General features: G+C 52.6%; 1 protein-coding gene across 3 annotated transcripts in view; it reads right to left on the reverse strand.

The window, feature by feature from the left end:
• Positions 1-14,023, reverse strand: part of Crhr2 (corticotropin releasing hormone receptor 2) — a 46,965-nt gene that overhangs the window by 25,710 nt on the left and 7,232 nt on the right. For 2 of the 3 annotated variants that reach the window (XM_027939654.2, XM_027939653.2), the window contains exons 1-2: positions 2,614-2,716; positions 2,328-2,453 (exon numbers count right to left, since the gene is read on the reverse strand). In XM_027939654.2, coding sequence (XP_027795455.2) covers positions 2,328-2,453; positions 2,614-2,716 — 229 coding nt within the window. Of the gene's footprint in view, positions 1-2,327; positions 2,454-2,613; positions 2,717-9,582; positions 9,677-14,023 lie in introns of those variants that run through there. The other variant, XM_071608289.1, reaches the window with a different exon arrangement.

Raw genomic sequence — 14,023 nt, forward strand, 5'->3', positions numbered from 1 at the left:
TCAGGGACCACCGCCTAAGCTACTCTCCCATCTGGGCAATTCCTGCCCTCCAAGGAATGAGGCTTCGGAGGGGTTTGGTATATGAAGACTGGGGAAGGAAGAGGAGCCCAGACTGCCCTGCAGGCTTCTGACAGGGCTGTTTTGTCTGCATCCTTCTCTAAAGGAAGACAATGAAGGCAAATGGAGAAGGAGGAGGCAGCAGCTGGCTGGCCAGGGCAGGCAGGAAATCAATCAATCACAAACTCGCATTGCCATTAGCTGCCTTGGCTCTTCCCACCTGGGCTGACTGTCTGCTGTCCTCCAGCCCCAGGTACCTGTTAATGGCAATGCCCCCCCACCCCAACCCCATGCTCCTCTCATTCCCTGGGAGTTACAGTGCAGAAAACTCTTTGGTCCAAGTGGAGAAAATTGTTCATTAGACACCAGGGGATAATTGCTACCACATTTATCAACCCCAGTGCCCCAGCCTTTTTTCAGCTTCAAGTTTGACTTGATGTGAATGGTCTGGTATGTGCTGTCCCTATCCTCCTCCCCCTTCCCTCCCCCATCAGGGCTTATCACTGTATATTAGTTTTGTCTGCTGCAATTATGAATGAGGCCTTCAATACAGTGCCAATGCCTTGTGTCATATAATAGGTGTTCAATAAATTGGTTGAATCCTATTGTGCTCATTTCTGCTCTGAAGAGTCCAGACTCTGCCCTTGATACAGGGGGTGGGGTTTCCAGGCTAACTGGGGAGAACAGGAAGTAGGGCAGGCTAGGTGAAGAGCAGAGAGGTAGGGTTCCCTCAGGCTCACAGGCTGTGGGTTGAGAAGTTTCATTTCCAATAGGGAAATGGCCCTGGATGACCCTTAGTTGCTGAGCACAGACTGAATCAGGCACAATGATCTCCATTGCCACATTCCACAAAGCTCACAGAATACACACACAAAAAAAAACAGTCTTGTAACATGAGAACTGGGAGGTCATTTCTCTAGCTTGCATACCTCTTGGGTTGGGGACCTCACTTCCTCCTATAGAGTTCTGTTTTAATGGATAGAAAGCAGGATCTCAGGTGATGCGGAATCCTTCCCCAGAGGTCCCACTACCTCTACCAGTCCCTTCCATTAGGAGCATCTTGCCCTAGATTCCACAGAGTAGGGCTGCTCCCTGGGTCCACCAGAGCCCTCAGCTGGTGCAGCTAGGGGAGTGCAGCTTGGCACCAAAAGCAAGCCTGCTATCTTGCCTTCTAACCATCACTCACCATGAAGGACTTGGAATGCGTGGACAAGCATGTACGCATGCATGCACGCATGCATATGTATATGTGTGGCAACAGAGGAGCTGGGCCACCATTCAGATGTGGACACTCAGGGCTTGATACAATGATTTGAGGAAGGGACTTTAGACAAACAGCCCCCACATCAAGTCGGCTGGGGGGTGCTCTATTGTTGGGGTAAGGCTGGAGATGTGAAGGGTGTTCATTGTGGGCCAGTGATTGCTGCATCTACAGCCGCACAGGGACCTCACATCTGGCTCCCATTAGACCTTCCACAGGGCATAGACATAAGGCAATCGTAGGCACAGATGCGCGTGCACACACACACCCTTCGCCACAACCAGAACCCTCACTGAACACCTCATCTAGAGGTGTTCTTCTTCTGCCACCCTCTTCCTCAGTGTCCAGCCAGCAGTGATTTGCCAGGAGGAAGGAGGGGCAGGCTGTTCTCTCTGGAAGGTGGGGGTGGACCTGATTCAGACCCCATGTATTACCTGGAGCTGCCACACAGGAGTAGTGCTGCCTACTATGCCTGACTCACAGACTTGTGGGCCAGCCTGGGGACATCTGGTTAGGAAAGAGGTGACACTTTGTACCTCTAGCTCCCCTGTCTATGCTCTGTATGATCTCCCTAACATATATGCTCACCCCATCTTTCTTGCCTCCTAACCTCCCCCTCTCTTCTCCAGTAGTGAAGAATCTAATCACCACGGGGGGTGGGGGACACGGTAGAAGGTAGAAGAGCAAGCATATATACGCCCACCGCACCGGCTCCAGGGTCAAGGGAGCATCCTAAAGGAAGAGATGAAGCCTTAGTGGGGAAACTTCAGGTAGCAGTGTAGGAGAGATTTGACCTTAAAAAGGAGGAAATATTCCCTTCTCCCTTTCTTGACTTTTTCCACCCAGAGTCCAGGAATGGTTACTGCCCACAGTTACTGAGGTTGGAAGCTGTGCGATACTGCGCCTTCTGCAGGTTTCCGACACAGGGTCCAGAACCCTCCCCTCTCCCTGAACTGCACTAAAGGGAGGCCGGCGCAGAGCCCGCAGCCAAGGGCCGATGGACACTCACGGGTCGTGTTGTACTTGATACCGTTGAAGTACTCAGGGCACGGCCTCTCCACGAGGGCTCCAGCCGCGCTCCGGGGCCAGCAAGTACCGATCTGATCCAAGGTCGTGTTGCAGTAGGAGTAGGGACCTGGCGACGGGAGAGAGCAGAGCGGATCACAGAGGGGTCGCTGGGGCGCAGGGTGCTGTGAGACTCAGGGCGCCGGGCGCTGAGAGCGCGTGGCCCTGGAGGCACCGAGGGCGCCGGGGAAGGAGCCCGCGCCGCCTCTGTCCTCTCGCCTCCCGCCTACCCTCGGGGTCCAGGGACGGTCCCCAGCCGTCCAAGAGCAGCTCTTCAGCCAGCGCCAGACTGCAGTTGGCCTCCAGCAGGCTGTGGAGCAGTGCCGCGTCCATTGCGTCCCGGAGCTGCGTGTGGAAAGGGAGTGGGAGTGCGCGCCCGGTGTGGCAGCCAAGAGTGGGTGTGAGGGCGAGCGGCCGAGAGAGCGCAGGGTCCAGGTCCCTGCCTGTCCAGCCCTGACTTGTCGGGCAGCCTCCCGCCGCCACCCCAGATTTCCCGGAGCTGCCAAGCCAGGACCTAACCGAAGAGGAGCCGCGGAGTGCGGAGCGGTGGGTCCACCCGCTCGGCCGCGGCCAATGACGGCGCCGGGGGGCGGGGCCGGGGCCGGGACCAGGGCTGGGGCCGGGCGGTTCCCCTGATCGGACTCAGTCTGCAGCCCACTGCCCCGGGTCCTATTTCTCAGGTCCTGGCTCTCTTCCACCAGCAAAGTTCGGAGGAAGCCGGCGGGCTGGCGAGCTTAGGCCTGGGGTGTGGAATGCCCCATCCGAGGAGAATCCCAGGTCCCAGTGCCGCAGGGACAGCAAAAGGCACCCGCCTGTCCAAGGAACCCACTGCAGCCTCCCTAACGGTGGGATAGCTGCCAGCCAAAGTCGGGCGACTCTTTGCCCGAGTTTCTTCTCCATGAGCAAGAACACTAGAACGGGGCGTGGGGCGCACCGTCCACATGCAGATTTGCACCCTTTCTAAGCCGCCATAGCCTCTAAGAAGGAAGTGGACTGGAGGAACCTTGAGGGAAATCGGGAGGCCACTAAAGAGAGTCTAATGAGATCGAGTGTCCTGAATGGACGAAGACCTGTACCAGTGCATTTGAGCTAGAGCTCAACCTGGGAAGGGGGCACTGGAGAGGGAAGGAGGCAGGTGACATTCAGCAGAAGTTAGAAGTCAGGGATAACACCAGGTCTCCCATTTGGCTGACTGAGGGAACACTATTGCCATTTAATGAAAAGGGAAATTCTAGAGGAGAAATTGATTGACGTTAAATGGAAGATTTCAAACACCAGGATATGAGTGGCCCGGGCACCAAAGAATGAAGTGAGAAATGAGAATATGTCTCTTTTCCTCCTGAATTGGACAGAATCACCTGACTGGTGTCTGTACTAGTAGAGGGGGTGGAAATCAGGTCCCACAGCAGATGTGGAAGAGCTAAAATCCTTCATGGGGAATTTGCCCAGGTTTCCTCAGGAGTTGCCTGCTCTTTTGTTGCATCTACACCCCTAGAGAGCTCAAGATGGGCCTGTGGCTCATGCCTGCTCAGTGAACTCAGGCTTGGGAAACAGGGATGTAGGTGTGGCAAGCTCCAACTTAGCCTGGGCTCTGTGCCTCCTCTCACTGCCATTTACCCCAGGTGGGAGTCCAGCCTGTTTTGGGGTTTTGTCCATCATTGAAATCTTCTGAAGGATTTCTCTGGTTTTGAGTTATGAGAGGAAAAGCCTGTGAAAGTGTGTGTGTGTGTGTGTGTGTGTGTGTGTGCGCATTCACAACATGTACCCATGCATGTGGGCATGTGTGTTCTGTATTTCTATCTTTAGAAGGCAGGATAAACTAGGACCTAGTCCCAGCTGAGCTAGAGGTCCCAGGAACTGTCCTATCTCCCTATCTCCATCCTTGACTGGGAACCAAAGGTGCCAGAGAAGCCTGAAACCACCCTGAACCAGTGCCACACCCTGAGCAGGGGAGGTGGAGGGCAGGATAGGCTGCCTCCGTGTATCCAGTCTCACCAGCCTCCTTACTAATGCCGCTGTCACTCCCAGACAGAAGGAGAGAGGGAGAGGGCGAGTGAGCAGTGAGGTCAGGGCTGAGCCCTAGAATCTCTCCAGGGCCTGCCAACTGGCAGGGACAAGGTGCAGAGTATCCAGCCAGGTCTGTTCTCTCCTTAATGGACAGTTAGAGCCTTTGCCTCAGATAGGAGCAGCTGCAGGGACAAAGGCCCTTGGTCTCCATAATAAGCAATGCCAGCAACAGGGGAGGATGGGTTATGTCCTAACTCTAACCTAAAACCTGATCCTAATCCTAGTGCTAGGCAGAGTCCTGTCCCCAGTTCCTGAACTGAGCCTTGCCTCCTGGGGTCCTAAAGAGGCCAGAGTGTGACTGGCTGGGTCAGCCTGTCTTATAGGTAAAGCCTCCTTCATGCATAAAGGAGGGCCACATCACAGCTTGGAGAAGGGACAAAATCAACCATGTTTAAGCAGTGAACTTTGCTTATCATCAGAGTCCCTGCCCAGGGGACACATGTCACAGAAAGTTTTCTGCAGAATAGAGGGTTGGCCTGGGTGACTTGGATTATTCCAAACAAAAGGGCTTAGGCAGCAAGTTTCCTCTGGGAAGTGACCATTTCACTGGATGGGCAGTCAGGGCCTGAGTGCACCTCACAGTACCAAGCTCCTTGGGTTTCCAGGATGTGGGGCCATTTCTTTGTGGGTCTTATTATTAGAGGCACAATTGACTGTTATTCTAGATGAGATAAAGGGAAAACTGGTAGAAATTTTGGAATAAATCAAATTTACAGCTCACTTTAGCATCTGCAAATAGGCAGATGGAAGAAACTGGAAAAAGTCAAAGCTTTCCTCAATTGGGTTAAATCCAACTACACATAAACAAAAACTGGGGACTTTTGACTTGCTAAGGAAGAAGAGGTGGATTGGAAGCCCCTGGGATGGAGGTGTGGATTCTTGGGGTTGTGGGCTGACCGGTTGCAGACCCTGGCCAGGCAATGCAGGGAGAAGTATTTAGGAAGTCTGTGTGTCCCTAGGATGGTGGGGACAGGGAAAAGTGGCAAATAAACTCAAGGTGCTGCAGAAGTGCCCTGTGTGTCATGAACACCTGGGTGAAGCAGGTGCCTCTGGTGCCTGCAGCCCATGTCTTGGCCCACCTCTGATGTCATCTACTATGGTGATGGATGGATGGATGGTTCCAGGCCAGCTTATACACACCTACTACACAGTCCAATACATGGCATCAAATAAGCATGCAGAGCACAACAGAATCCCACATGATGTCACTGTCCACCATCTTGACCATATCACACCCATTCTCCTGTCCATCAAAAATGGGATTTAAGGGGATAGCATATACCCTTGCCTCTCTAGGGGGGCTGTTCTCAGTTAGACCACGTACACAGGAGTCTTTTCAGACAGAACTGGACAAAGTTGTGGGTTTTCCTGGGAGTGATAACTGGGTGTGGAAACTCAGAAGGAGCCTGAAAGTGATCTGCACTTGTCCTGTGGCACCAAGGACTGTGCTCCCAGGTCAGACACCCCCTTCTCCATTCCACCTCACTCCACCTTGGGATATGAGAAATGACATGGTACCTTCATGTCCAACAAGAAGACCAGGATGTGGGACCAGGAAACCCCTCAGGGACCACCCAACCCCACATTTTCATTTTAAGGTGAGAAGCAGGCTCCCCAGAGAGGGAAAAGAGTTCCCTGTCCCCTCCCACTAGGTCATCCTCATATCTGAGCAAGGTCCCTGTCTCTTCCTTATGGAAGTTGAGGAGACCTTTTTAAAAATTATGATCATGTCACTCTTTCTCAGGCATGGCTCTCCAAGGATGACTAGTTCAAAGGCAGCCTCAGCAACTGAGCAAGGCCCTCAGCAACTCAGCCAGACCCTGTCTCTAAATAAAATATAAAAAAGGGCTGTGGGTGTGGCTCAGCGGTTAAGCACCCCTGGGTTCAATCCCTGGCACCCAAAACGAAGAAAAAGAAAAAAGAGTGTCTTCCCATTGCTTTCAAAATGGAGCCATATCTTTGGCATTGTAAAGAAAATTCTTCCTTGCCCTCCTGCTAAATTTGAGGTAACCTTAGGAACACCTTATCACTGCCTAGGACCTTGCTGCCCCTCTGCCCCCTGGCACACGCTATGCCATCTACTCTGACTGTCCTTCAGCTCTGCACTTCAGTCAGCCCAACCCACTCCTTCCCACCCTTCAACACACCTGAGTCTCACCTCCTCTGTCTTGTCTGGGTGGGGCAGCCCTCCCTGGTGCCCCTGTCTGCCAGGCTGGCCTATGTCTCCACAAGGTGCCTAGTTTTCCCTTTGTATCCTCTACCGGCCTGTGCTGTGGCTCTCGGAGGACAGGACTGTTGCTCTTCACTCACTGTCCCCACCATCCATCAGAAAGTCTCAGGCTTGGGCTCAGTGTTCACTGCGGAAAGAACAAATGCCTTGGACACAGAGCTGAGGAAGCAAAACTCTTCCGTTTGACCAAACTTGTGGGTGTGTGTATACATGTCTGTGTGTTGGCCTGGGGAGTTAGTTCAAGGGATCCTTGGGTCCCTATAGACCCTTATTATTATCCATGAGCAGAATACATAAAATGTCTATTATTTTTCAAAAATATATAAATGCTCTGTGATGAAAACAATAGAAACATTAAAAACTGGTCCAGAGTCATAATCACTCTTGTGATTACATGTGGTTTTCATTTCTTTGGACCTCGGGGACATACAATTGAGTTGGTCATAGTCTTTGATTTATGAACACTTGCCAATAGCTCATTCATGGCCTCACTGTATTTTAACTTTGGTCTTTTCCTTTATGGAAGTTTTCAGGTAGTAGTGACAGTAACCGGCCTACCTCTCAGTCCCAAACCGATCATTACCGATCACTTACATACTTATTTATGCACTCCTTCCCTGGAGGGAATGTCCCCTAGAAGGTTGCCTTTATCATTACTGTGGTCTTATTTTTTCCCCCGGTTTTTTTCACATGTACATGTGTCTAAACAACAGTATCTTTGAACTTTATGCTTGTTATTATGAGTTCTCACAATCAATGGACAGTAAAAGGAGGCCACTACCTTGTGGAGATTTAAGAAGGGATTTCCCAGGCCCAGTGGGCATCCTAACAGTTCACACGTTCCCCTCAGGGGCACGTCTATTGAAGGACGGTGCATTCCCATGGTAGCTGCCAGGCAGCGCCAGCAGTGATGTGGTGAATGAATAGTTAATGACATGGGGAAGTGTTCACTCTGAGTTATTGGAGGAAAAGCTGGTTATAAAACAATGAACCCAGTCTTGTCCCAGTTTTGTAAAAATCTGTGTCCTCCCACCAGGTTCATCCTCCTCTCTGAGCAACTCAACTGGGGTCCCTGTTTCCTCCATGTGGAAGACGAGGAGACTTTTAAAAAATTATGATCGTGTCACTCTTTCTCAGGTGTGGCTCCCCAAGGATGACGAGTTCAATGCAAATAAAAACAAACAAAAAGCCCAGCATGAGGCTCTATGGTTCTATAATATTATATAAAAATTCCTGGATCGTGGGATCATGAGCACTTATCATCTTCTTTGATTAATCCCCCCCCCCAATTTTATGTTACAGATGTCTTTTGTCAACAGATGAATGGTATTAGAAGTTGAGCAGGAGGGCCTTGTTTTGGGGATAGGTCAGAACCCTCCTCACTAAACTCAAAGACAGGGAGGACACGGTACCATCATCCAGGGCAACAGCAAAGGGTCTGTGCCACCTGCCCAAGGGAAGGAGAGGGACAGGCAGAGGGGAGGGGAGAAGGCGGTGTGTCCATAGATATCCAGCATTGCTTGAAGGCAGAAGGTCTGGTGAGAGAGGTTGGGGCCATCCTGCAGTGAGGGGCCTCCATTTCCTCTCTGATGGCTGCTGGATTTGACCCTGACTGGGTGTGCCCATGGTCTTTCATTTAACCCTCATGGTAAACCTCTGGGGAAGACTTAGAACCTATTCTAACTGATGAGGAAACTGAGGTTCAGATAGGCTGAATTATATCCCTCCTAAATTCGTTTGTCAAAAGTCTTAAGTCCCCATACCTCAGAATGTGGCCTTTCTGGATATAGGACCTTTAAAGAGATAAAGTAAAATTAACACAATTTGCTTAGTGGGTCCTAATCTAGTAGGATCAGGGTCCATATAGGAAGAGGACATTGGGAACAGACATACACAAAGGGAGGTCTTATAAAGACACACAGAGAAGACAGTCATCTACAAGCCAAGGAGAGGGCTTCACAAAGAACGAACAGAGGCCAACTCCTTAGACTGAGAGGTCCAGCTTCCAGAATTGTAAGAGGATGATTTTTCTGTTAGTCAAGCTAGGCAGTCTGGGATACTTTGTTACATCAGCCCTAAGAAACTAATGCAGATGGGTTAGATGATATGTCAAGGGTCACATCTCTGCTAGGTGGAGGAGCAAGGATCCACCTGGGTCTGCCTGAGCTCAAAATTTCCCCACCTTGAGGAAGCAGAAAGCCAGACTTTCTTCTTGGATGCCAGAGTCAGGCTGCATTTGGATGCGGGAACCCAGTGTTGGCCAGAACTTTTGATCTCGTGTTCTGGCAGCAGCTCCAAGCCAGAGGGGCACCTCCTCCTCACCCCAGCCCTCCTCCTTCCCTCCTGCTCCTTGGGTACAGCCCTGGGAAGGCCAGGACACTGGGTGGGGCCCTAGAGAGATCTCTCCAGAGCCTTGAGAGTCTAGCACACTTCTGAGCTCTGCAGCATCTGTCCCTGACTCTGTGAATCAGCAGCTGTAAAACTCAGAGGTTAGAACTCAAGGCCCAGCGGCTATTTCACAGGTCCTGTTGGGGTGACACCTGTAGCCACGGCAACAGGAGATAGTTTTACACCTTCTGCCAGCCTCGCCTCTCGCCTGAGTTTGAAAGTGGAGGGGTCAATTCCTCCCTGGGCTTCTGAAACCAGCCCAGCCTCCTTCCTTCGGGTGCCCATGGGGGAGCTGGAAGTGAGTCAGGGATGCTCTCAGCCCAGCCTTTCTCAGCAGCAAGAGGCCTGAGGCTCACATGGGGAAGGGGGCCTCCTGAGAGACCCCCAGCAAGACAGAGAGCAGCCCAGGATTGGAAGCTGAGGCTCCATCCACCCCAGAGAACTTTCCTTCCTTAGCCCCGGGGGCCCACCCTCACCTGTGGGTCTACTACCAGGCAGTGGGGGGCACACATACCTGAGAGGTCAGTGAGGGTCTGGACTGCATGGCAGTACTGCTCCAGCAGTGCCCACTGGGGTTGTTCTCTGGGCACCTGGCTTGGCCTGGCTGCCTGTTGGGGGGAAAAGGGATGAGGTCAGAGGCCAGGCACTGGCAGCCATTGATGGTTCTTGTCTGTCACTTGCCCTGATCAGCCACACATCCCTCATTCCTTTTACCTCTACTGTGCAGAGGGGGGAGCTGAAGAGGGGGACAATGAAGACCCCATAGCACAGCGGTGTCCTGACCCAACTTGGAACCCTGGAAAGGCCTTAGAAGTGGTCCGGTGCAGGGTCACCTCTGAAGCAGAAGTCTGCTCTGTCCCTCAGCCCTTGAGCCATCCTCCCCTCCATTGGAAGGGATGTGCCCCTGGGAGAGAACAAAGGCCTTTTTGTCACAAAGCCAGGTGGGGGATGTCCCCTAGTTGTTTATTCCCCAACATTTGCAGATATCTACTATGTGTCCGGCCCTGGCTGAGGGACCTCTCTAGTGTCCTCAGGATGTCCCAGGCCCGGAAGGAATCCCAGACTTAGAACTTGCAGAAAAGAAGTGTATAACTACTTTATTTTCCTGTCTCACAGATAAGCAGACAGTTACAAGGTCATCAGGTTAATATGTGGGAAAGACACCCAACCTGGACTTGGGAAGGTTGCCTGCCTAGAAGAGGTGGCACTTTGAGGCTAGGGGCCACAATGTCAGTTCCTATACTCACCAGGGAACAGACTTGATGGCGGCAACAATGGCAATCCTACCCCAGAGACCCAAACCACCCAGTGTCCCATCAGAGTGGGTGCTGGACATGGAGGGATGATGCAGATGTGGTCCTGTCTGCCCTCCAGGGACCATCGTCTGGTGGGAAAGATGGATTGGTGACCAGCTTCACAGCATTTGAATTTATTGAGGATGGGTGGCCTATGGAACAGGTCATGCTGAGGTGGACTTTGAAGTGTGCGTAGGAGTTCGCCCACCTGATAAGGGAGGTACGAGGAGAGAGCACAGCATTGCAAAGGCAGAGAGGCTGGACAATATGTGGCGAAGGACTGAACGAGAGTGAAATTCTAATCCCGCTCCCCACCCTCCCAAGATCAGGTGTCTACTCTGTGGCCGATGTGCTTGTGAGTCTGCGCACTTGGCTGTGTGACTTTCATGGCCTCTCCACCCGACATTTCTGCCTCTGGGATTCCAGAAGGCACTGCTCTGCCAGAAGGCGGCCCCTCCTCTTTCTCTTGCTGCTCAGATGTTCCCTCCCTGGCAGCTGGGCCGATGTTTGCCCCAGAATGTCCCCATGAGCCAGAGCCCTCAAACATCACGTTCCCCACATCAATCTCAGTCCATTTCCTGTGCTGGGGCTGGAGGCCACATGCTCAGCCTCATCCTGCTGGCCTAGAGCTTCTAATTAATGATCCCACCTGATCAGATGGGCGAGCGCTGTCCACCCCCTCCTGGAGCCCAGGGCGGGGGCGCAGACTGCACCTGTGCTCTGTGGAACACTCGGCCTCAATGCTGGGTGCAAAGGGAGGTGAAGGGAACTTGGGTGCGTGATGCTGTGTGTGCTTAGAAAGTGTGTGTGTGTGTGTGTGTGTGTGTGTGTGTGTGTGTGTGTGTGTTGGTGCTGCAGGGCTGCCTGAGCCATCATCTGGGAGCTCTGACCTCTTGGCTCACAGAACAAACCCTGGGGGGCTGTGGTCTTGCTGTTCACAGGTTGCAGGGGCTGCTGGGAGCTCCTCAGCATCAGCTTCTGGGCATCAGAGAGGCCTTACTGGTCCAGTGGGCCACCTTTCTGGAGCGCAGCAAGCTAGGGCGTGGAGGGGACACTCTGGGCCCTGGGACCTTCCAAGAAGACTTCTCAGGCCCTACTCAGCTGGGTCTAGGGTGAGTGAGGGCCTCAGGGTTGACCCATCACCCGCTTCACAGCCCCATTGGAGAACTGCAGGTAATGCCTCTTTGGGTGGCACAGGTCCCCAGGGACTCCCAGCCTCTCAGGCAATGCTCAACTCAGAAGTGAAGTGTCTGCTGTGGATGCTGGCCCCCAAGGCAGGCCCAGTCTCTGCATCTCAGGGGACAGCTCTCAAAGCCAGCTGCAACATTCCTGGCCCCACCACGCAGGTGCTGCCCTGCTTGACCTCTGTGGGTGGCTTGGCACCTTTTCTGAGTTCACAGGAACGGGCTCATGTTGAGATAGGGGTCTAGGATAAAAAGAGAGATCCACTGAACCTTAAAGGAAATGCCCGTAAGCCATTGAGATGCCGAAGACACAGCTATGAATCTTCAGCAACATGCCTTTGGCCTGTGTCCTTGTGATATGAAAGAGGGCCTGGAAAACAGGCGAAAATTTGTATGGCTCCATCTCCAGTCTGGGCCTGATTACAGGGCCCGTCTATAAATACTGAACCCCAGTCCACAGAGGGGCTTCTCACTCTCCAGATGGCCCGCATTCTCCCTTGAATGTGTATCTACTTCCTAAATGAACCTCTGTCTAGGCCTCTGTCTGGCTCCTGCTGACATTCTGTCGGGTCATGTATGCCAAGAACCACCACAGGTCCTGAGTCGAGTTCCCCTCCCCTCTGGGAACTCCTCTGACCCTTCTTCTGTGATCATGGCCCCTGCCCCAGGACCTGGATGGTTTGGGACTATCTTGCCTCTGATGTTGGGTCTCAAGCTGTGGCCGAGTCTCTTTGCTGACCAAAGCCCTTTGTGGGGGTCATGTGCTTGGCGTCTGATGCCTGCAGTTCCAGCTCAGGCAAATGGATGAGCATATCAGAAAAGGATTCTGGAATGACTCCCAGATCTTGCCTCTGTCTCCTAGAACTTCTCCGCTGGTCCAAAAAGTTGGCACAGTCACAGATTTTTGTTCTCTTTCAGGGGATGGTTGGGTGGATTTGACTCAGTTCAAACCCACAGCATAACCTTCAGGTGACTATTTTGAGCAGAGTCCCTGGTGGTGGTGGAGATGGGTGGGCAGGAAGAAGAGGCCCATTGGATCGTGTCCCCTTAGAAAGCACATGATCTGGAGGATCAGGGAAGACAGAGACATGTCGTGAATAGTTCTACTCCATGTCCTGTGAGTTAAGCTCTCAGAGGGTATAGAGTGCAGAGATCCCTGTGTTCAGGGTTCTGGGGATGCTGCTTCTTAGCTGTGTGGCCCTGGTAAATCTACTTAACTTCTCTGGGCCTTAGTCACCTCATCTTTAACATGGGGATAATACAAACACGGTGTGCATCACATTACTGTATGCCAAGAAAGTGGCACACAGACGGCCTGAGCTGAACAGTGGCTCTCGTCAAGGTCTCGTTGGAGAGCTCAGAGATGGGGGACACATGCCCCATAGCGGGGCACACCATGGCCTAGTTCAAGTCCTTCCCCACTGGAAAGGCTTCCTAGAGACTCCAGGCTCCTCCTTCCCAGTGCTCAGACAGTATGGACCTACACAGGTCCTTGGCACCCCTCTGTCCAGCAGGCCCCTGAAGACCCAGCTTCCACCCACTTACGAGCTCAGTCCTCTGCCCTGTGTGGTGGGTGTGAGGAGGACCAGGAAGGCTCCCTGGACTGGGCATTGGAGCCGAGTCCAAAAGGAGGGAAAGACTCTGGGTGCAGGCAGGACGGAGGGTGGAGAGGAGAGAGTGACTTCAGGGGCAGGAGCTGAGTGGGCACAGGAGGTGCCACAGGGGGAGGAGCGAGTGGGGAGGGAAGCCCTTCCCTCGCCCCTTTATGTAGAGTCGGTGCTTACTGCATGCTGGACACACCTCTAAATGCTTTACAGAAGACAGCTCCTTTTTCATTGGCACAGCCTCTGGGGTAGCTGTAAATAGCTCCATTTTGATGATGAGGCAATGGAGGCCCAGAGAGGTGAAGCCATCTCCCAAGGCCACACAGCAGATAAGGGGCAGAGGCAGGCTTTGAGCCCAAACAGGGTAGGGGATGGGCTGGTCTGATATAGATAGGAATTGCTAGTCTTGGGGAAGAAAGTGAAGGATGAAGCCTGAGAAGCTCTGCTGTTTCGGACAAGTGTCCCCCAAAGGCTCACATGTTGAAGGCTTGTTCCTCAGCTTGTGGCAGGACTGGGAGGTGGTAGGACCTTTAAGAGGTGGAGCCTAGTGGAAGGAAGTTAGGTCATTGGGGCATGCCTTGAGAGAGGAAGTGGATCCCAGTCCCTTCCTGTCTCTTGGCATCCTGATCACCGTCAGGTGAATAGTCCTCCTCTCTTACAAGATCCCACCATGATGTTCTCCCTGTATGTAGGCCCAAAGGCAATGGAACCAGTTGACCATGGACTGAAACCTCCAAAACCTTGAACCAAAAGAAACCTTTCTTCCTTATAATTTGTTTATCTCAGGTAGTTTATCACAGTGAGGGAACACGAACACAGGACTCAGCCCCCAATGGGGTGGCAGTGGTACTCAGGAGGCCACAGTAATAAAA

This window comes from Marmota flaviventris, chromosome 1 (genome assembly GCF_047511675.1).
Source record: "Marmota flaviventris isolate mMarFla1 chromosome 1, mMarFla1.hap1, whole genome shotgun sequence".
NCBI classification, from domain to species: Eukaryota; Metazoa; Chordata; class Mammalia; order Rodentia; family Sciuridae; genus Marmota; species Marmota flaviventris.